Source organism: Salvelinus alpinus, chromosome 4, assembly GCF_045679555.1.
Source record: "Salvelinus alpinus chromosome 4, SLU_Salpinus.1, whole genome shotgun sequence".
Classification (NCBI taxonomy): domain Eukaryota; kingdom Metazoa; phylum Chordata; class Actinopteri; order Salmoniformes; family Salmonidae; genus Salvelinus; species Salvelinus alpinus.
This window is the reverse complement of record NC_092089.1, coordinates 11,612,650-11,637,013: the sequence shown is the minus strand read 5'-3', so window position 1 is coordinate 11,637,013 and position 24,364 is coordinate 11,612,650. Positions and strand designations below refer to the sequence as shown.

Genomic DNA, 24,364 nt, shown 5'->3' with positions numbered 1-24,364 from the left:
AAACGGAACACTAGGGGCTGCAACCCAAACGGAACACTAGGGGCTGCAACCCAAACGGAACACTAGGGCCTGCAACCCAAACGGAACACTAGGGGCTGCAACCCAAACGGAACACTAGGGGCTGCAACCCAAACGGAACACTAGGGGCTGCAACCCAAACGGAACACTAGGGGCTGCAACCCAAACAGAACACTAGAGGCTGCAACCCAAATGGAACACTTGGGGCTGCAACCCAAACGGAACACTGGGGGCTGCGACCCAAACGGAACACTAGGGGCTGCAACCCAAACGGAACACTAGGGGCTGCAACCCAAACGGAACACTAGGGGCTGCAACCCAAACGGAACACTAGGGCCTGCAACCCAAACGGAACACTAGGGGCTGCAACCCAAACGGAACACTAGGGCCTGCAACCCAAACGGAACACTAGGGGCTGCAACCCAAACGGAACACTAGGGACTGCAACCCAAACGGAACAATAGGGGCTGCAACCCAAACGGAACACTAGGGGCTGCAACCCAAACGGAACACTAGGGGCTGCAACCCAAACGGAACACTAGGGGCTGCAACCCAAACGGAACACTAGGGCCTGCAACCCAAACGGAACACTAGGGGCTGCAACCCAAACGGAACACTAGGGCCTGCAACCCAAACGGAACACTAGGGGCTGCAACCCAAACGGAACACAAGGGGCTGCAACCCAAATGGAACACTAGGGGCTGCAACCCAAACGGAACACTAGGGGCTGCAACCCAAACGGAACACTAGGGGCTGCAACCCAAACGGAACACTAGGGGCTGCGACCCAAACGGAACACTAGGGTCAGCAACCCAAACTGAACACTAGGGTCTGCAACCCAAACACTACTCCTATTATAGTACACTACTTCTGACCAGGGCTCTTTGCTGCACAGAGAGACACAGAGGGAATAGGGTGCCATCTGGGACGACACCGTGTGAGTTATGTGAACAAGTAAATGAGGTAGTTGGCTCAGAGGTCTCTCTAGGGGGAGAGCTATTTATTTCCCTGTATAGCTAATGACCGTGTAGCCCTTTGAAGAAGATGAGGGTGCGGAGTGGCACTGTGTGTGTGTGTGTGTGTGTGTGTGTGTGTGTGTGTGTGTGTGTGTGTGTGTGTGTGTGTGTGTGTTTGTGCTGAGCAACATAACTCTCCCACAGGGGCCCTGTACTACATTGCTGGGAATGGCTGGGGTTTCATAGCAGCAGGATTAGTCAACCCTCATCACACACACACACACACACACACACACACACACACACACACACACACACACACACACACACACACACACACACACACACACACACACACACACACACACACACACACACACACACACACACACACACACACACACACACACACACACACACACACACACACAACACAGAGCTAGACAACTTGTAAACACAGCAGAGAGAAGGTTTTCACTCTTGAAGGACAACATCCACGGGGACGTCAACAACGAAAACATAAAGTATTAGAGATACATTATGGATCAACTGTGATCCAGAAACCTATTCTGAGGAAAATACATGGCTTGTGCTGATACAGTAGATAATAGCTCTGCAGTGGTGCTAATAAAATACGGACACTTCAAGATAGACACACATCTCATCCAAGCTACTGTCTATAAGTATAACTAGTTAACCAATCTCTTCAGAAAACTACCGTTTTCAGGGCAGTATGAGGTTCACACTCCCTGCTAAAACAGGGGAGAGGAGAGGAGAGGAGAGGAGAGGAGAGGAGAGGAGAGGAGAGGAGAGGAGAGGAGAGGAGAGGAGAGGAGAGGAGAGGAGAGGAGAGGAGAGGAGACAAAGGACTGCCTGAGACACATTAACTAGAGGAGAGGAGAGAAGAGGAGAGGAATGTTTGAGACCCATTAACCAGTATAAACACACTGAGAGTCAAACCTGCTTTTCTCTCTGCTCCATTGATGGATGAATGACAGGTAATACAATGAGATTCCATCTCCTCGTCTGTGTCCCAAATGACACCCTATTCCCTCTATAGTGCACTACTTTTGACCAGGGCCTCTGTGACCACCACTGAGCTAAAATCATATCTGAGTCACTAGGAGCATCACTGAGCTAAAATCATATCTGAGTCATTAAGAGCCTCACTGAGCTAAAATCACAAGAATGAGAGGGGGCAGAGGATAGAGTAGAGAGGGGATAAAGAGGAGAAGAGAGAAGAGGAGAACAGGGGAGAGGAGAGGAGAGGAGAAGAGAAGAGAAGAGAAGAGAAGAGAAGAGAAGAGAAGAGAAGAGAAGAGAAGAGAAGAGAAGAGAAGAGAAGAGAAGAGAAGAGAAGAGAAGAGAAGAGAGGAGAAGAGAAGAGAAGAGAAGAGAAGAGAAGAGAAGAGAAGAGAAGAGAAGAGAAGAGAGGAGAGGAGAGGAGAGGAGAGGAGAGGAGAGGAGAGGAGAGGAGAGGAGAGGAGAGGAGAGGAGAGGAGAGGAGAGGGCCTAGACATAACCTACTGCCACAGAGGGATACTTCATATTTAGACAGCCCCTGCATTTCTGTCGACTTCTGCACCGCTCTCGACAGAGATGAGTTAGCACATCCATTAGTTCAGCTAATTCCCTGCACCATCTGCTCTCTGATATGATATGCACCTCTGGAAAGAGAAATGGTTTGGGACAGAGGGGAAATGATGAGATTCGGGTCAATGGGACCAAATGTTGTCATAATGCATGTTCCAGACAGGAAGATGAAATGAGAAAATGTTTAGGATGTTGTATATATACACTTTCCATGGAGATGTAATGTCTCTAATTAAATGCAAATTCAAATTTAGTTACTAAAGACGATAATTTAACAACCTCTGAGTATCATTTGACTGAATACAAAGTGATGTATGACCAGCTCTTCAAAAAAACAACAGGGAATATTTTTTTCTCTCTCACCTTCATAAACCATCTTAAATCCATGAGCGCTTACTGCAAAGTCACTGGTAAGACGTAGTGAAAATATGGGCCCTGTGCTGGTGACGGGAGGTGGGATCTGAAATCCTGTTAACCTGTTGAGAGGGAAAGACACAAAGGGGACATCTTAGTTAGAATGTGTTTCGCTGGATGCAGAAACCAAACTACAAGGGTCAAGAAAAAACATCACAACACACATTTTTCCGTTGGAAATGTAATAGAGTAATGTTATATTCGTCTTCTTCTAAATGTGTTTTAAAGTATGCAGCATGTATGAAGTACAGTATGCAGTTCAGTATGCAGTATGTATGCAGTACGGTATGCAGTATGTATGCAGTACGGTATGCAGTATGTATGTAGTACGGTATGCAGTATGTATGTAGTACGGTAGGCAGCATGTATGCAGTACGGTATGCAGTATGTATGTAGTACGGTAGGCAGCATGTATGCAGTACGGTATGCAGTATGTATGTAGTACAGTAGGCAGCATGTATGTAGTACGGTATGCAGTATGTATGCAGTACGGTAGGCATCATGTATGCATTACAGTATGCAGTATGTATGCAGTACGGTAGGCAGCATGTATGCAGTTCAGTACGCAGTATGTATGCAGTTTAGTGTTCAGTATGTACATAGTATAGTATGCAGTACGTATGCAGTATGTATGTAGTTCAGTATGCAGTATGTATGCAGTATGGTATGCAGTATGTATGCAGTACGGTAGGCAGCATGCATGCATTACAGTATGCAGTATGTATGCAGTACAGTATGCAGTATGTATGCAGTACAGTATGTATGCAGTTCAGTATGCAGTATGTATGCAATACAGTATGCAGTATGTATGCAGTACAGTATGTATGCAGTTCATTATGCAGTATGTATATATTATAGTAGGCAGTATATTTGCAGTACAGTATGCAGTATGTATGCAGTACCGTATGTAGGCAGTTTATTATGCAGTATGTATGCATTACAGTATGTATGCAGTTCATTATGCAGTATGTATGCAGTAAAGTAGTCCGTATGTATGCAGTACAGTGTGCAGTATGTATGCAGTACAGTATGTATGCAGTTCAGTATGCAGTATGTATGCAGTAAAGTAGTCCGTATGTATGCAGTACAGTGTGCAGTATGTATGCAGTACAGTATGTATGCAGTTCAGTATGCAGTATGTATGCAGTACAGTATGCAGTATGTATGCAGTACAGTATGTAGGCAGTTCATTATGCAGTATGTATGCATTACAGTATGCAGTATATATGCAGTACAGTATGTATGCAGTTCATTATGCAGTATGTATGCATTATCGTAGGCAGTATATTTGCAGTACATTAGGCAGTATGTATGCAGTTCAGTATGCAGTATGTATGCAGTACAGTATGTAGGCAGTTCATTATGCAGTATGTATGCATTACAGTATGTATGCAGTTCATTATGCAGTATGTATGCAGTAAAGTAGTCCGTATGTTTGCAGTACAGTGTGCAGTATGTATGCAGTACAGTATGTATGCAGTACAGTATGTATGCAGTTCAGTATAAAGTGTGTATGCAGTACAGTATGCAGTATGTATGCAGTAGAGTATGTATGCAGTTCAGTATGCAGTATGCATGCAGTACAGTATGCAGTATGTATGCAGTACAGTATGCAGTATGTATGCAGTTCATTATGCAGTATGTATGCATTACAGTATGCAGTATGTATGCAGTACAGTATGCAGTATGTATGCAGTACAGTATGTAGGCAGTTCATTATGCAGTATGTATGCAGTACGGTATGCAGTATGTATGCAGTTCATTATGCAGTATGTATGCAGTACAGTATGCAGTATGTATGCAGTACAGTATGTATGCAGTACAGTATGCAGTATGTATGCAGTTCAGTATGCAGTACAGTGTGTAGGCAGTACAGTATGCAGTATGTATGCAGTACAGTATGTATGCAGTACAGTATGCAGTATGTATGCAGTTCAGTATGCAGTACAGTGTGTAGGCAGTTCAGTATGCAGCATGTATGCAGTACAGTATGTATGCAGTACAGTATGCAGTACAGTGTGTAGGCAGTTCAGTATGCAGCATGTATGCAGTACAGTGTGCAGTATGTATGCAGTATGTATGCAGTCCAGTATGTATGCAGTTCATTATGCAGTATGTATGCAGTATGTGTGCAGTATGTATGCAGTATGTATGTAGTATGTATGCAGTACAGTATGTATGCAGTACAGTATGTATGCAGTATGTATGCAGTATGTATGTAGTATGTATGCAGTATGTATGTAGTATGTATGCAGTACAGTATGTATGTAGTATGTATGCAGTACAGTATGTATGCAGTATGTATGCAGTATGTATGCAGTATGTATGCAGTCCACTCTGCTGTACTATTTATATTCCATTAGATCTATAGAAGGTCAAGTTCAACATCACTCGAGCCCGTCCTCAACAGTTAGATATATAGTTGTCAGATGCTTCATTGTAACAGCCAGGATTGTCCTACTTTATAGGTTTCCTTTAAATGAGGTTTATCTTCAGCCATTCGTTTTAACAGTGTCGTTTAAGAAGTGTTGCTGACCACACTTCACTGGCGTACGCCAAAGTCCAATCGAACCGTTTCAATCTAAGCAAGGTCGGAGAGTGAAAAAGTGCTGTGGAGTGTGTACAGAACTTAACCAAGAATTAGATTGTCATCATGTTCTTCAATAGAGGGCCAGTGTGGACAGAACTAACCAAGAATTAGATTGTCACCCTGTTCTTCAATAGAGGGCCAGTGTGGACAGAACTAACCAAGAATTAGATTGGCATCCTGTTCTTCAATAGAGGGCCAGAACTAACCAAGAATTAGATTGGCATCCTGTTCTTCAATAGAGGACCAGAACTAACCAAGAATTAGATTGTCATCCTGGTCTTCAATAGAGGGCCAGTGTGGACAGAACTAACCAAGAATTAGATTGGCATCCTGTTCTTCAATAGAGGGCCAGTGTGGACAGAACTAACCAAGAATTAGACTGGCATCCTGTTCTTCAATAGAGGGCCAGTGTAGACAGAACTAACCAAGAATTAGATTGGCATCCTGTTCTTCAATAGAGGGCCAGTGTGGACAGAACTAACCAAGAATTAGATTGTCACCATGTTCTTCAATAGAGGGCCAGTGGATATACGTCAACTACCACATCGTCTGCTTCACAGCATCCCACGTGACCGATGCTTTTACAGGGTACTTCACATTTCAAGAAAACACCTCTGACCTACAAAAGGCAGTGTTTTTGGGGCAGCATCCCAAACGGCACCCTATTCCCTTTGCCCAAAGGGCTCTGGTCGTAAGAAGCACACTATATATAGGGAATAGGGTGCCATTTGGTCCTGGTCTATAGTAGCGCACTATATATAGGGAATAGGGTGCCATTGGGTCCTGGTCGTAAGTAGTGCACTATATATAGGGAATAGGGTGCCATTGGGTCCTGGTCTAAAGTAGTGCACTATATAGGGAATAGGGTGCCATTTGGTCCTGGTCTAAAGTAGTGCACTATATATAGGGAATAGGGTGCCATTGCGTCCTGGTCGTAAGTAGCACACTATATATAGGGAATAGGGTGCCATTTGGTCCTGGTCATAAGTAGCACACTATATATAGGGAATAGGGTGCCATTTGGTCCTGGTCATAAGTAGTGCACTATATATAGGGAATAGGGTGCCATTTGGTCCTGGTCATAAGTAGCACACTATATATGGGGAATAGGGTGCCATTGGGTCCTGGTCATAAGTAGCACACTATATATAGGGAAAAGGGTGCCATTGCGTCCTGGTCGTAAGTAGCACACTATATAATAGGGAATAGGGTGCCATTGGGTCCTGGTCATAAGTAGCACACTATATATAGGGAATAGGGTGCCATTTGGTCCTGGTCGTAAGTAGCACACTATATAGGGAATAGGGTGCCATTTGGTCCTGGTCGTAAGTAGCACACTATATAGGAAATAGGGTGCCAGTTCAGTATGCAGTATGTCAGTACTAATATGATAGGTCTGTCTCTAGTCTGGCTTAGTAAACATATTCCTAATAAGATAGGTCTGTCTCTAGTCTGGCTTAGTAAACATATTCCTAATAAGATAGGTCTGTCTCTAGTCTGGTTTAGTAAACATATTCCTAATAAGATAGGTCTGTCTCTGGTCTGGCTTAGTAAACATATTCCTAATAAGATAGGTCTGTCTCTGGTCTGGCTTAGTAAACGGGGCCCTGGTCAAATGGCACCCTATTCCCTATGGGCCCTGGTCAAAAGTAGTGCACTATGTAGGGAATAGGGTACCAGTCAGACAATAAAGCCCATCATTATCCTCCCTCAGAAAAGGGCTCAATGTGAAAGTGATATTTCCAATTAGTCATAACATGCTGTTTACTCTTTATACCAGATCCACAGGGTGGTTAGGATCCACTGGGGGACTAATTACCGACAGAGCAGAACAGACAGGTACAGAGAGGAGAGAGAGAGAGATGGGGAGGGAGTAAGTGAGAGAGGATGAGAGACAGCCACTTTTCCTTAATTTACCCCATTATGGGTAGAGTACAGTCCCTCTACCTTAATTTACCCCATGATGGGTAGAGTACAGTCCCTCTACCTTCATTTACCCCATGATGGGTAGAGTACAGTCCCTCTACCTTAATGTACACCATGATGGGTAGAGTACAGTCCCTCTACCTTCATTTACCCCATGATGGGTAGAGTACAGTCCCTCTACAATCATATACCCCATGATGGGTAGAGTACAGTCCCTCTACCTTAATGTACACCATGATGGGTAGAGTACAGTCCCTCTACCTTCATTTACCCCATGATGGGTAGAGTACAGTCCCTCTACCTTCATTTACCCCATGATGGGTAGAGTACAGTCCCTCTACCTTCATCTACACCATGATGGGTAGAGTACAGTCCCTCTACCTTCATCTACCCCATGATGGGTAGAGTACAGTCCCTCTACCTTCATTTACCCAATGATGGGTAGAGTACAGTCCCTCTACCTTCATTTACACCATGATGGGTAGAGTACAGTCCCTCTACCTTCATTTACCCCATGATGGGTAGAGTACAGTCCCTCTACCTTCATCTACCCCATGATGGGTAGAGTAACGTCCCTCTACCTTCATCTACCCCATAATGGGTAGAGTACAGTCCCTCTACCTTCATTTACACCATGATGGGTAGAGTACAGTCCCTCTACCTTCATCTACCCCATGATGGGTAGAGTACAGTCCCTCTACCTTCATTTACCCCATGATGGGTAGAGTACAGTCCCTCTACCTTCATTTACCCCATGATGGGTAGAGTACAGTCCCTCTACCTTAATTTACACCATGATGGGTAGAGTACAGTCCCTCTACCTTCATTTACACCATTACGGGTAGAGTACAGTCCCTCTACCTTCATTTACCTCATGATGGGTAGAGTACAGTCCCTCTAACTTAATTTACCCCATGATGGGTAGAGTACAGTCCCTCTACCTTCATCTACCCCATGATGGGTAGAGTACAGTCCCTCTACCTTCATTTACCCCATGATGGGTAGAGTACAGTCCCTCTACCTTCATCTACCCAATGATGGGTAGAGTACAGTCCCTCTACCTTCATCTACCCCATGATGGGTAGAGTACAGTCCCTCTACCTTCATTTACCCCATGATGGGTAGAGTACAGTCCCTCTACCTTCATCTACCCCATGATGGGTAGAGTACCCACCCTCTACATTCATCTACCCCATGATGGGTAGAGTACAGTCCCTCTACCTTCATTTACCCCATGATGGGTAGAGTACAGTCCCTCTACCTTAATCTACCCCATGATGGGTAGAGTACAGTCCCTCTACCTTCATCTACCCCATGATGGGTAGAGTACAGTCCCTCTACCTTCATTTACCCCATGATGGGTAGAGTACAGTCCCTCTACCTTCATTTACACCATGATGGGTAGAGTACAGTCCCTCTACCTTCATTTACCCCATTATGGGTAGAGTACAGTCCCTCTACCTTCATTTACCCCATGATGGGTAGAGTACAGTCCCTCTACCTTCATTTACCCCATGATGGGTAGAGTACAGTTCCTCTACCTTAATTTACACCATGATGGGTAGAGTACAGTCCCTCTACCTTCATCTACCCCATGATGGGTAGAGTACAGTCCCTCTACCTTAATTTACACCATGATGGGTAGAGTACAGTCCCTCTACCTTCATCTACCCCATGATGGGTAGAGTACAGTCCCTCTACCTTCATCTACCCCATGATGGGTAGAGTACAGTCCCTCTACCTTCATCTGCCCCATGATGGGTAAAGTACAGTTCCTCTACCTTAATTTACCCCATGATGGGTAGAGTACAGTCCCTCTACCTTCAGACTCTCAGCAAATGTGGTAGAATAATCAATCAAATTGATTATTCAATCAAATACTCCCTACATCAGAGATCACAACTGTTCCTTCTTTTCCACTGCTCTTGGTTAAAGTAGTGCACTATACAGGGAATAGGGTGCCATTTGAGATACAGAGAAGACTGACGCCCAGCTCTGCGGAGGGCTGTCTGTCTGTCTGTCTGTCTGTCTGTCACTCCATGCTCAGACAGACACAAGCAGTAGCTCTGGTTTGGCAGTAACAGCCAGGGAACACCGTGGGAGGAGGATGAAGAGGAGGAGGAGGAGGAGGTTGATGTAGCTAGCTAGCCCATGACAGGTAGAGACTCAGAGCAGTCGCTCTGGTGTCACAAAAGGCACCCTATTCCCTTTAGTGCACTACGTTTGACCATACCCTATGGAGGAATAGGGAGCCACTTTAGGCATAGCCTCTGACTCCCAGTCCCAGACAGAGAAGTCTGACTGTCAACACCACACTAACCCAGACAAACACAAGCTGGGTGCAGATCATCTTCGGCAACAGGGGAGAACATCATTTCAGGGCAGAATTGGGGAGGGGGGGGGGGGGTCCCCCCTACGGTGAAATCTCAGGAGGAACATTTTGACAAGCCATACTTTTCTTAGCTGTGGGTTGCAGGGAGACTCAACAAAAGCTAGTGAAATACCAGAGTGCATTTTTTTTTTATTCCACCCCAGAAAAGTTCAGCCCAAAACACGTCTAGGGTAAATGTTTATCTAACCTTTTCTAGTTAACGTCGAGTGGGATAAAAATGTAGAACCTCCAGATGTCAAATAGAAATGATATAAGAGACTGATAAATCAATGTGTGTGTGTGTGTGTGTGTGTGTGTATGCGTGTGTGTGTGTGCATGTGTGTGCATGTGTATGTGTGTGTGTGTGCGCGCGTGCACGTGTGTGTGTGTGTGTGTGTGTGTGTGTGTGTGTGTGTGTGTGTGTGTGTGTGTGTGTGTGTGTGTGTGTGTGTGTGTGTGTGTGTGTGTGTGTGTGTGTGTGTGTGTGCATGTGTGTGTGTGTGTGTGTGTATGCGCATGCACGTGTGTGTGTGTGTATGAGCATGGACAAGAACAAGCTAGGGAGCCAGAGACCTTGTGGTCTTTAACTAGATGGTTATTAGTAAGTCATGGACCCACACAGACCCCCACCTGCCCTATTGGAAATCTATTAAAGGACACCTGATAACAAACAGACTCATTCATTAAGGGAAATGAACGACAAACAGCTCAGGACCTAAAGTAGTGTAATGCATGTGTATTGAAATGACTTTTGGAATACTGGTGTTTTGACTGGTGTTTTGACTGGTGTTTTGACTGGTGTTTTGATTGGTGTTTTGACTGGTGTTTTGACTGGTGTTTTGACTGGTGTATTGACTGATGTTTTTACTGGTGTATTGACTGGTGTTTTGACTGGTGTATTGACTGGTGTATTGACTGGTGTTTTGATTGGTGTATTGACTGGTGTATTGACTGGTGTTTTGACTGGTGTATTGACTGGTGTATTGACTGGTGTTTTGATTGGTGTATTGACTGGTGTTTTGATTGGTGTATTGACTGGTGTTTTGACTGATGTATTGACTGGTGTATTGACTGGTGTATTGACTGGTGTTTTGACTGGTGTATTGCAGAGTGGTGTATTGACTGGTGTTTTGACTGGTGTTTTGACTGGTGTTTTGACTGGTGTATTGACTGGTGTTTTGACTGGTGTATTGACTGGTGTTTTGCAGAGTGGTGTATTGACTGGTGTTTTGACTGGTGTTTTGACTGGTGTTTTGACTGGTGTATTGACTGGTGTTTTAACTGGTGTTTTGACTGTTGTATTAACTGGTGTATTGAAGACTGTTGTTTTGACTGGTGTATTGAAGACTGGTGTATTGACTGGTGTATAGCAGACAGGTGTATTGACTGGTGTATAGCAGACAGATGTATTGCAGACTGGTGTATAGCAGACAGGTGTATTGACTGGTGTATAGCAGACAGGTGTATTGACTGGTGTATAGCAGACAGGTGTATTGACTGGTGTATAGCAGACAGGTGTATTGACTGGTGTATAGCAGACAGGTGTATTGACTGATGTATAGCAGACTGGTGTATTGACTGGTGTATAGCAGACAGATGTATTGCAGACTGGTGTATAGCAGACAGATGTATTGCAGACTGGTGTATAGCAGACAGGTGTATTGACTGATGTATAGCAGACAGGTGTATTGACTGGTGTATAGCAGACAGGTGTATTGACTGGTGTATAGCAGACTGGTGTATTGACTGATGTATAGCAGAAAGGTGTATTGCAGATAGGTGTATTGACTGGTGTATAGCAGACAGGTGTATTGACTGGTGTATAGCAGACAGGTGTATTGACTGGTGTATAGCAGACAGGTGTATTGGCTGGTGTATAGCAGACAGGTGTATTGACTGGTGTATAGCAGACAGGTGTATTGAATGTTGTATAGTAGACTGGTGTATAGCAGACAGGTGTATTGACTGGTGTATAGCAGACAGGTGTATTGACTGGTGTATAGCAGACAGGTGTATTGCAGATAGGTGTATTGACTGGTGTATAGCAGACAGGTGTATTGACTGGTGTATAGCAGACAGGTGTATTGACTGGTGTATAGTAGACAGGTGTATTGACTGGTGTATAGCAGACAGGTGTATTGACTGGTGTATAGTAGACTGGTGTATAGCAGACAGGTGTATTGACTGGTGTATAGCAGACAGGTGTATTGACTGGTGTATAGCAGACAGGTGTATTGACTGGTGTATAGCAGACAGGTGTGTTGACTGGTGTATAGCAGACAGGTGTATTGCAAATAGGTGTATTGACTGGTGTATAGCAGACAGGTGTATTGACTGGTGTATAGCAGACAGGTGTATTGACTGGTGTATAGCAGACAGGTGTATTGACTGGTGTATAGCAGACTGGTGTATAGCAGACAGGTGTATTGACTGGTGTATAGCAGACAGGTGTATTGACTGGTGTATAGCAGGCAGGTGTGTTGACTGGTGTATAGCAGACTGGTGTATTGACGGGTGTATTGCAGACAGGTGTATTGACTGGTGTATTGCAGACAGGTGTATTGACTGGTGTATAGCAGACAGGTATATTGACTGGTGTATAGCAGACTGGTGTATTGACAGGTGTATATCAGACAGGTGTATTGACTGGTGTATAGCAGACAGGTGTATTGACTCGTGTATAGCAGACAGGTTTATTGACTGGTGTATAGCAGACAGGTGTATTGACTGGTGTATAGCAGACAGGTGTATTGACTGGTGTATAGCAGACAGGTGTATTGACTGGTGTATAGCAGACAGGTGTATTGACTGGTGTATAGCAGACAGGTGTATTGCAGACTGGTGTATAGCAGACAGGTGTATTGCAGACTGGTGTATAGCAGACAGGTGTATTGACTGGTGTATAGCAGACAGGTGTATTGACTGGTGTATAGCAGACAGGTGTATTGACTGGTGTATAGCAGACACGTGTATTGATTGGTGTATAGCAGACAGGTGTATTGACTGATGTATAGCAGACAGGTGTATTGACTGGTGTATAGCAGACAGGTGTGTTGACTGATGTATAGCAGACTGGTGTATTGACTGGTGTATATCAGACAGGTGTATTGACTGGTGTATAGCAGACAGGTGTATTGACTGGTGTATAGCAGACAGGTGTATTGACTGGTGTATAGCAGACAGGTGTATTGACTGGTGTATAGCAGACAGGTGTATTGACTGGTGTATAGCAGACAGGTGTATTAACTGGTGTATAGCAGACAGGTGTATTGACTGGTGTATAGCAGACAGGTGTATTGACTGGTAGGACTTTTAGTCGCTCTCTTGTAAGTCGCTCTGGATAAGAGCTTCTGCTAAATGACTTAAATGTAAATGTAAATGTGTATAGCAGACAGGTGTATTGCAGACTGGTGTATAGCAGACAGGTGTATTGACTGGTGTATAGCAGACAGGTGTATTGACTGGTGTATAGCAGACAGGTGTATTGACTGGTGTATAGCAGACACGTGTATTGATTGGTGTATAGCAGACAGGTGTATTGACTGATGTATAGCAGACAGGTGTATTGACTGGTGTATAGCAGACAGGTGTGTTGACTGATGTATAGCAGACTGGTGTATTGACTGGTGTATAGCAGACAGATGTATTGCAGACTGGTGTATAGTAGACAGATGTATTGCAGACTGGTGTATAGCAGACAGGTGTATTGACTGATGTATAGCAGACAGGTGTATTGACTGGTGTATAGCAGACAGGTGTATTGACTGGTGTATAGCAGACAGATGTATTGCAGACTGGTGTATAGCAGACAGATGTATTGCAGACTGGTGTATAGCAGACAGGTGTATTGACTGATGTATAGCAGACAGGTGTATTGACTGGTGTATAGCAGACAGGTGTATTGCAGACATGTGTATAGCAGACAGGTGTATTGACTGATGTATAGCAGACAGGTGTATTGACTGGTGTATAGCAGACAGGTGTATTGACTGGTGTATAGCAGACAGGTGTATTGACGGGTGTATAGCAGACAGGTGTATTGCAGTGTATTTCACAGCCACCAAAGCAGGTCATGTACCTACATGCATCACTCAAAATAACGGATGAAAAAAACCATTATACCTGAGACTTGATGCATTTCCACACATCCACAGCCAGGCATCAGGGAAATGACAACCATTAACCCGTCTTCATTCAAGTGCGTATCCCAGCACACTAAAGCCATAATGTCAGTGTGAGGAGGGAACCTGAATGTCTGAGCCGGTCTGATCCCGCCAGAGCCGCAATGGCCGTCTAGTTTACAACCCGGGCAGCTGAATTACTATGAGGGATGCTGCAACTGATTGTCTGAACACGAGCAGCGCTTTCAAACACCTGAACACACTACACATCACAGGGAAACGACCTGTCACAGAGCCAGCGGTCTGATTACTGACTTACTGAGACACAAGCCACAGAGAGAGCAACATGCATGGCCCTAACTCACTCTGTCTCTTTCTCTGTCTCTCTCTCTGTCTGTCTCTCTCTCTCTCTCTCACTCTCTCTGTCTCTCTCTGTCTCTCTCTCTCTGTCGCGCTCTCTCTCAATTCAATTCAATTCAATTCAAGGGGCTTTATTGGCATGGGAAACATGTGTTAACATTGCCAAAGCAAGTGAGGTAGATAATATACAAAAGTGAAATAAACAATAAAAATTAACAGTAAACATTACACATACAGAAGTTTCAAAGCAATAAAGACATTACAAATGTCATATTATATATATACAGTGTTGTAGCAATGTATAAATGGTTAAAGCACACAAGTTAAAATAAATAAACATAAATATGGGTTGTATTTACAGTGGTGTTTGTTCTTCACTGGTTGCCCTTTTCTTGTGGCAACAGGTCACAAATCTTGCTGCTGTGATGGCACACTGTGGAATTTCACCCAGTAGATATGGGAGTTTATCAAAATTGGATTTGTTTTCGAATTCTTTGTGGATCTGTGTGATCTGAGGGAAATATGTGTCTCTAATATGGTCATACATTGGCCAGGAGGTTAGGAAGTGCAGCTCAGTTTCCACCTCATTTTGTGGGCAGTGAGCACATAGCCTGTCTTCTCTTGAGAGCCATGTCTGCCTACGGCGGCCTTTCTCAATAGCAAGGCTATGCTCACTGAGTCTGTACATAGTCAAAGCTTTCCTTAAGTTTGGGTCAGTCACAGTGGTCAGGTATTCTGCCACTGTGTACTCTCTGTTTAGGGCCAAATAGCATTCTAGTTTGCTCTGTTTGTTTGTTAATTCTTTCCAATGTGTCAAGTAATTATCTTTTTGTTTTCTCATGATTTGGTTGGGTCTAATTGTGCTGTTGTCCTGGGGCTCTGTGGGGTGTGTTTGTGAACAGAGCCCCAGGACCAGCTTGCTTAGGGGACTCTTCTCCAGGTTCATCTCTCTGTAGGTGATTGCTTTGTTATGGAAGGTTTGGGAATCGCTTCCTTTTAGGTGGTTGTAGAATTTAACGGCTCTTTTCTGGATTTTGATAATTAGTGGGTATCGGCCTAATTCTGCTCTGCATGCATTATTTGGTGTTCTACGTTGTACACGGAGGATATTTTTGCAGAATTCTGCATGCAGAGTCTCAATTTGGTGTTTGTCCCATTTTGTGAAATCTTGGTTGGTGAGCGGACCCCAGACCTCACAACCATAAAGGGCAATGGGCTCTATGACTGATTCAAGTATTTTTAGCCAGATCCTAATTGGTATGTTGAAATTTATGTTCCTTTTGATGGCATAGAATGCCCTTCTTGCCTTGTCTCTCAGATCGTTCACAGCTTTGTGGAAGTTACCTGTGGTGCTGAGGTTTAGGCCGAGGTATGTATAGTTTTTTGTGTGCTCTAGGGCAACGGTGTCTAGATGGAATTTGTGGTCCTGGCGAATGGACCTTTTTTGGAACACCATTATTTTGGTCTTACTGAGATTTACTGTCAGGGCCCAGGTCTGACAGAATCTGTGCAGAAGATCTAGGTGCTGCTGTAGGCCCTCCTTGGTTGGTGACAGAAGCACCAGATCATCAGCAAACAGTAGACATTTGACTTCGGATTCTAGTAGGGTGAGGCCAGGTGCTGCAGACTGTTCTAATGCCCTCGCCAATTCGTTGATATATATGTTGAAGAGGGTGGGGCTTAAGCTGCATCCCTGTCTCACCCCACGACCCTGTGTGAAGAAATGTGTGTGTTTTTTGCCAATTTTAACCGCACACTTGTTGTTTGTGTACATGGATTTTATAATGTCGTATGTTTTTCCCCCAACACCACTTTCCATCAATTTGTATAACAGACCCTCATGCCAAATTGAGTCGAAGGCTTTTTTGAAATCAACAAAGCATGAGAAGACTTTGCCTTTGTTTTGGTTTGTTTGGTTGTCAATTAGGGTGTGTAGGGTGAATACATGGTCTGTTGTACGGTAATTTGGTAAAAAGCCAATTTGACATTTGCTCAGTACATTGTTTTCATTGAGGAAATGTACGAGTCTGCTGTTAATGATAATGCAGAGTATTTTCCCAAGGTTACTGTTGACGCATATTCCACGGTAGTTATTGGGGTCAAATTTGTCTCCACTTTTGTGGATTGGGGTGATCAGTCCTTGGTTCCAAATATTGGGGAAGATGCCAGAGCTAAGGACGATGTTAAAGAGTTTTAGTATAGCCAATTGGAATTTGTTGTCTGTATATTTGATCATTTCATTAAGGATACCATCAACACCACAGGCCTTTTTGGGTTGGAGGGTTTTTATTTTGTCCTGTAACTCGTTCAAGGTAATTGGAGAATCCAGTGGGTTCTGGTAGTCTTTAATAGTTGATTCAAGGATTTGTATTTGATCATGTATATGTTTTTGCTCTTTATTCTTTGTTATAGAGCCAAAAAGATTGGAGAAGTGGTTTACCCATACATCTCCATTTTGGATAGATAATTCTTCGTGTTGTTGTTTGTTTAGTGTTTTCCAATTTTCCCAGAAGTGGTTAGAGTCTATGGATTCTTCAATTACATTGAGCTGATTTCTGACGTGCTGTTCCTTCTTTTTCCGTAGTGTATTTCTGTATTGTTTTAGTGATTCACCATAGTGAAGGCGTAGACTCAGGTTTTCCGGGTCTCTATGTTTTTGGTTGGACAGGTTTCTCAATTTATTTCTTAGATTTTTGCATTCGTCATCAAACCATTTGTCATTGTTGTTCATTTTCTTCGGTTTTCTATTTGAGATTTTTAGGTTTGATAGGGAAGCTGAGAGGTCAAATATACTGTTAAGATTTTCTACTGCCAAGTTTACACCTTCACTATTGCAGTGGAACGTTTTACCCAGGAAGTTGTCTAAAAGGGATTGAATTTGCTGTTGTCTAATTGTTTTTTGGTAGATTTCCAAACTGCATTCCTTCCATCTATAGCATTTCTTAATGTTACTCAGTTCCTTTGGCTTTGATGCCTCGTGATTGAGTATTGCTCTGTTCAAGTAGACTGTGATTTTGCTGTGGTCTGATAGGGGTGTCAGTGGGCTGACTGTGAACGCTCTGAGAGACTCTGGGTTGAGGTCAGTGATAAAGTAGTCTACAGTGCTACTGCCAAGAGATGAGCTATAGGTGAACCTACCATAGGAGTCCCCTCGAAGCCTACCATTGACTATGTACATACCCAGCGTGCGACAGAGCTGCAGGAGTTGTGACCCGTTTTTGTTGGTTATGTTGCCATAGTTGTGCCTAGGGGGGCATAGTTGTGCCTAGGGGGGCATATCTCTCTGTCTCTCTCTGTCTCTCTCTGTCTCTCTCAATTTTCAATTCAATTCAATTTGCTTTATTGGCATGACGTAACAGTGTACATATTGCCAAAGCTTATTTACAATATAAAAAGAGAATCAAAATTGTCAACGGGACAACAGTAACAACAATAACCAAGTGTCAAAATAACCATACATTGAACAATAACAATAAACATACAGTAGAGTACATGTGCAGGTTGATTGGTCTGTCTCTCTCTCTCTGTCTCTCTCTGTCTCTCTCTCTCTCTCTGTCTCTCTCTGTCTCTCTCTGTCTCTCTCTGTCTCTCACTCTCTCTGTCTCTCTCTCTGTCTCTCTCTCTCTCTCTCTCTCTCTCTCTCTCTCTCTCTGTCTCTCTCTCTCTCTCTCTGTCTCTCTCTCTCTCTCTCTCTCTCTGTCTCTCTCTGTCTCTCTCTGTCTCTCTCTGTCTCTCTCTGTCTCTCTCTGTCTCTCTTTCTCTCTCTCTCTGTCTCTCTCTCTCTCTCTCTGTCTCTCTCTCTCTCTCTGTCTCTCTCTCTGTCTCTCTCTCTCTCTCTCTCTCTCTCTCTCTCTCTCTCTCTCTCTCTGTCTGTCTGTCTGTCTGTCTGTCTGTCTGTCTGTCTGTCTGTCTGTCTGTCTGTCTGTCTGTCTGTCTGTCTGTCTGTCTGTCTGTCTGTCTGTCTGTCTGTCTGTCTGTCTGTCTGTCTGTCTGTCTGTCTGTCTGTCTGTCTGTCTGTCTGTCTGTCTGTCTGTGTCTCTCTCTCTCTCTCTATGAGCCCTGGAAAACTTGCATAGATCTAGCCCTCTCCCTCTCAGTTACCACAGACACAGTGCTATGATCAGATGACATGAACATAGAGCTCTCTGGCCGTGCACACGAGTGGTGGGTTTGGCGGCGGAAAAAATAAGCATATGCAGAAAAGTACCTCAAACCTACGGTAAAATACGGTGAAATACAGTGGTGGAATCTTGATGTTATGTGACTATTTTTGCTCCGACTGGTCCCGGGGCCCATGTTAAGGTCAACGGCGTCATGAACTGTAACGTCCTGACCAGAGTTATTATGTGTTTTGCTTGTTTAGTGTTGGTCAGGACGTGAGCTGGGTGGGAATTCTATGTTGTGTGTCTAGTTTGTCTGTTTCTATGTCCAGCCTAATATGGTTCTCAATCAGAGGCAGATGGTAATCATTGTCCCTGATTGAGAATCATATATAGGAGGCTTGTTTTGTGTTGGGATTTTGTGGGTGTTTGTTTCCTGTCTCTGTGATTGTCTGTACCAGATAGGTCTGTCTCGGTTTTTGCACATTTTGTTATTTTGTATGTTTGTGGTGTTTCACTTGTTCTTTATTAAACATGTTGAACACTAGCCGCGCTGCACTTTGGTCCAATCCTTGCTACTCCTCTTCGGATGAAGAGATGGAGGAAAGCCGTTACAGAAACACCCACCAAACCCGGACCAAGCAGCGTGGCAACGGGCAGCAGCGACAGCAGCAGCGGTACCAGGAGGAATGGTCATGGGAGGAAATCATGAACGGAAAAGGACCCTGGGCTAAGGTTGGAGAGAATCGCCGCTCTCGGGGGGAGAAGGAGGCAGCCACAGCCCAGGAGCGGTGGATTGAGGAGGCTGGAAGCCCGAGAGGCTCACCCCAAAATTTATTGGGGGGGGGGGGGGGGCTAAAGGGTAGTGTGGCAATGGCAGGTAGGAAACCTGCGCCCACTTCCCATGCTTACCGTGGAGAGCGGGAGTACGGGCAGACACCGTGTTATGCGGAAGAGCGCACGGTGTCTCCTGTACGTGTGCATAGCCCGGTGCGGGTTATTCCACCTCCCCGCACGGGCCGGGCTAGATTGAGCATCGAGCCAAGTGCCATGAAGCCGGCTCTACATATCTGGCCTCCAGTACGTCTCCTCGGGCCGGTGTACATGGCACCAGCCTTACGTATGGTGTCCCCGGTTCGCCTACACAGCCCAGTGCGGGTTATTCCACCTCCCCGCACTGGACGGGCTACGGGGAGCATTCAACCAGGTAAGGTTGGGCAGGCTCGGTGCTCAAGGGAGCCAGTACGCCTGCACGGTCCGGTATATCCGGCGCCACCTTCCCGCCCCAGCCTAGTACCTCCAGTTCCAGCACCCTGCACTCGCCTTATGGTGCGTGTCCCCAGCCCAGTACCACCAGTGCCTACACCACGCACCAGGCTTCCAGTGCATCTCCAGAGCCCTGTTCCTCCTCCACGCACTCTCCCTATGGTGCGTGTCTCCAGCCCAGTGCCTCCAGTTCCGGCACCACGCACCAAGCCTCCTGTGCGTCTCCAGAGCCCTGTACGCACTGTTCCTTCTCCCCGCACTCGCCCTGAGGTGCGTGCCCTCAGCCCGGTACCTCCAGTTCCGGCACCACGCATCAGGCCTATAGTGCGTCTCAGCCGGCCAGAGTCTGCCGTCTGCCCAGCGGTGCCTGAACTGCCCGTCTGCCCAGCGGCGCCTGAACTGCCCGTCTGCCCAGCGGCGCCTGAACTGCCCGTCTGCCCAGCGGCGCCTGAACTGCCCGTCTGCCCAACGCCGTCTGAACTGTCCGTCTGCCCAACGCCGTCAGAGCCATCCGTCTCCCCAGCGCCAGCTGAGCCATCCGTCTCCCCAGCGCCATCTGAGCCATCCGTCTCCCCAGCGCCATCTGAGCCATCCGTCACCCCAGCGCCATCTGAGCCATCCGTCTCCCCAGCGCCGTCTGAGCCATCCGTCTGTCCCGAGCCGTTAGAGCCGTTCGTCAGTCAGGAGCCGCTAGAGCCAGTCGTCAGTCAGGATCTGCCAGGGCCGCCAACCAGACAGGATCTGCCAGAGCCGCCAACCAGACAGGATCTGCCAGAGCCGCCAACCAGACAGGATCTGCCAGAGCCGCCAACCAGACAGGATCTGCCAGAGCCGCCAACCAGACAGGATCTGCCGGAGCCGTCAGCCAGTCATGAGCGTCCAGAGCCGTCAGACAGTCATGAGCTGCCCTACAGTCATGAGCTGCCCTACGGTCATGAGCTGCCCTACGGTCATGAGCTGCCCTACGGTCATGAGCTGCCCTACGGTCATGAGCTGCCCTACGGTCATGAGCTGCCCTACAGTCATGAGCTGCCCTACAGTCATGAGCTGCCCTACAGTCATGAGCTGCCCTACAGTCATGAGCTGCCCTACAGTCATGAGCTGCCCTACAGTCCGGAGCTGCCCTACAGTCCGGAGCTGCCACTCAGTCCGGAGCTGCCACTCAGTCCGGAGCTGCCACTCAGTCCGGAGCTGCCACTCAGTCCGGAGCTGCCACTCAGTCCGGAGCTGCCATTAGTCCGGAGTTGCCCCTCTGTCCTGAGCTACCTCTCTGTCCTGAGCTACCTCTCTGTCCTGAGCTACCTCTCTGTCCTGAGCTACCTCTCTGTCCTGAGCTACCTCTCTGTCCTGAGCTACCTCCTAAATCATGTGGGGGCCTTGGGGAGGATTCTTAGGCCAAGGTCGTGGGCGAGGGTCGCCACTCAAAGGACGCTAAGGAGGGGGACAAAGACAGTGGTGGAGTGGTGTCCTCGTCCACCGCCGGAGCCGCCACCGCGGACAGATGCCCACCCAGACCCTCCTCTTGAGTTGTAGGGGTGCGTTCGGAGTCCGCACCTCAGGAGGGGGGTACTGTAACGTCCTGACCAGAGTTATTATGTGTTTTGCTTGTTTAGTGTTGGTCAGGACGTGAGCTGGGTGGGAATTCTATGTTGTGTGTCTAGTTTGTCTGTTTCTATGTCCAGCCTAATATGGTTCTCAATCAGAGGCAGATGGTAATCGTTGTCCCTGATTGAGAATCATATATAGGAGGCTTGTTTTGTGTTGGGATTTTGTGGGTGTTTGTTTCCTGTCTCTGTGATTGTCTGCACCAGATAGGTCTGTCTCGGTTTTTGCACATTTGTTATTTTGTATTGTTGTTTGTAGTGTTTCACTTGTTTGTTATTAAACATGTTTAACACTAGCCGCGCTGCACTTTGGTCCTCTCCTTCACCCCTGGAAGAAAACCGTTACATGAACTTTATCCAGAACCAAGACATTTTAGATATAAACCTGGTTGTCTCTGCCAGGAGTCTGACACTTTGCCACAAGGGGATCTTCCAGAAATAGCAGAACCCCCAAGTACTAATCAAATACCACAAAGAACTGGTTCATTGACAGGGATGCCAATCATGTTTGGATTAATTGTGAAACAAAATCTCATTCACCAGACTGACATTTAGTTATTAATAAATATTATACATTATGTTTACCAGACTGTGATATTTAATTTTTAATAACTATTATACATTGTTTATCAGACTGACATTTAGTTTTTTAATAACTATTTTATATGTATGTCAAAATAACTCAATCATATAATTCATATAAATTCTCATATTTTGTGAATTAGTGCTATGAAAAATGCCAGCACCCATAAAAATGTTTTTTAAAATTAAATGTAAGACATTAAGCAGCTTGATCGATTAAAAGTTCATTCCCCTTTATCTGAGTATTGTTTAGTTTAAAAACAACCTGATGAATGCTAAGGGCTGAAACATGTCGTTTTAACTGTAAAGCCAATAGAAAAACAACCTGATGAATGCTAAGGGCCGAAACATGTCGTTTTAACTGTAAAGCCAATAGAAAAACAACCTTATGAATACTAAGGGCTGAAACATCGTTTTTTTAACTGCAAAGCCAACAGAAAGACAACCTGATGAATGGTAAGGGCTGAAACGTCGTTTTAACTGTAAAGCCAATAGAAAGACAACCTGATGAATGCTAAGGGCTGAAACATGTCGTTTTAACTGTAAAGCCAATAGAAAAACAACCTGATGAATGCTAAGGGCTGAAACATGTCGTTTTAACTGTAAAGCCAATAGAAAAACAACCTGATGAATGCTAAGGGCCGAAACGTCATTTTAACTGTAAAGCCAATAGAAAAACAACCTGATGAATGCTAAGGGCCGAAACATCGTTTTTTTATCAACAAAGAAGCTTTTTTCTTTTTACTTCCTCTGTCCTCCAAGGAAATGTCCTGTCCACTTCCGTAAAGCCAGTAGATACATTGATTTCTTTAATGTCATCTATTTCCAAGGTTTTTCTGATGCATTAAGATTCATAACACTGTTACACAATAGATGTCAATCAATGGCTGCCTGCAGCGACAGTCTGGAGTTAGATTTGATTTGAACATAATAAATGTCTTTACTTGTTCTGTAGAGCTAAGTGGTGAATCACTTTCTAATTTATAAATACAGTTATTAATGCTGTTGTTTCTATGTGCACTAAAGTTACTCAAACCTCTAAGTACAATTTAATTGCAGTGATGGTTGCAAGCAAAAACTCAAACAGGAAGTACCAGTGACGTGCTCAGTACGGAAGTGGTCTGATGAAGCGGATGCTAAGCTACAGGACTGTTTCGCTAGCACAGACTGGAATGTGTTCCAGGATTCATCCGATAACATTAAAGAGTTCACCACATCAGTCACCGGCTTTGTTATTAAGTGCATTGACGACATCATCCCCGCAGTGACCGTACGCACATATCCCAACCAGAAGCCATGGATTACAGGCAACATCTGCACTGAGCTATAGGCTAGCGCTTCCGCTTTCAAGGAGTGGGACACTAATCCGGGACGCTTAGTAGAAATCCCATTATGACCTCTGACGAACCATCAAACAGACGAACATTCAAACAGGCCAAGCATCAATACAGGACTAAAATCAAATATTACTACGCTCATCGGATCGAATCCTCTGACCCTCGTCGGATGTGTCAGGGCTTGCAAACTGTCACAGACTATCCAGCCATGAGCTGCCAAGTGATGCAAGCCTACCAGATGAGCTAAATGCCTTCTATGCTCATTTCGAGGTAAAATCAAATCAAATCAAATGTTATTAGTCACACGCGCCGAATACAACAGGTGTAAACCTTACAGTGAAATGCTGACTTACGAGCCCCTAAAAAACAAAGCAGTTTAAAAAAAAATACAGATAAGAATAAGATATAAAAGTAACAAGTAATTAAAGAGCAGCAGTAAAACAACAATAGCGAGACTATATACAGGGGGGTATTGATACAGAGTCAATGTGCGGGGGCATCGGTTATTTGAGGTAGTATGTACATGTAGTTGGAGTTATTAAAGTGACTATGCATAAATGACAATAGAGAGTAGCAGTGGTGTAAAGAGGGGGTGAGGGGGGGGCACTGCAAATAGTCTGGGTAGTCATTTGACTAGATGTTCAGGAGTCTTATGGCTTGGGGGGTAGAAGCTGTTTAGAAGCCTCTTGGACCTAGAATTGGCGCTCCGGTACCGCTTGCCATGCGGTAGCAGAAAGAATAGTCTATTACTAGTGTGCCTGGAGTCTTTAACAATTTTTAGGGCCTTCCTCTGACACCGCCTGGTATAGAGGTCCTGGATGGCAAGAAGTTTTGCCCCAGTAATGTACTGGGCCGTTTGCACTACCCTCTGTAGTGCCTTGCGGTCAGAGGCCGAGCAGTTGCCATACCAGGCAGTGATGCAACCAGTCAGGATGCTCTCGATGGTGCAGCTGTAGAACCTTTTGAAGATCTGAGGACCCATGCCAAATCTTTTCAATCTCCTGAGGGGGAATAGGTTTTGTCGTGCCCTCTTCATGACTGTCTTGGTGAGCTTGGACCATGTTAGTTTATTGGTTTTGTGGACACCAAGGAACTTGAAGCTCTCAACCTGCTCCCTTTCAGCCCC

The 24,364-nt window shown here is 45.2% G+C and overlaps 1 protein-coding gene across 1 annotated transcript in view; it reads right to left on the bottom strand.

Moving 5' to 3' along the window:
• Window positions 1–24,364, bottom strand: part of LOC139572868 (CUB and sushi domain-containing protein 3-like) — a 1,528,140-nt gene that overhangs the window by 816,563 nt on the left and 687,213 nt on the right. The window contains exon 3 of the mRNA XM_071395690.1: window positions 2,931–3,043. Coding sequence (XP_071251791.1) covers window positions 2,931–3,043 — 113 coding nt within the window. The remainder of the gene's footprint in view (window positions 1–2,930; window positions 3,044–24,364) is intronic.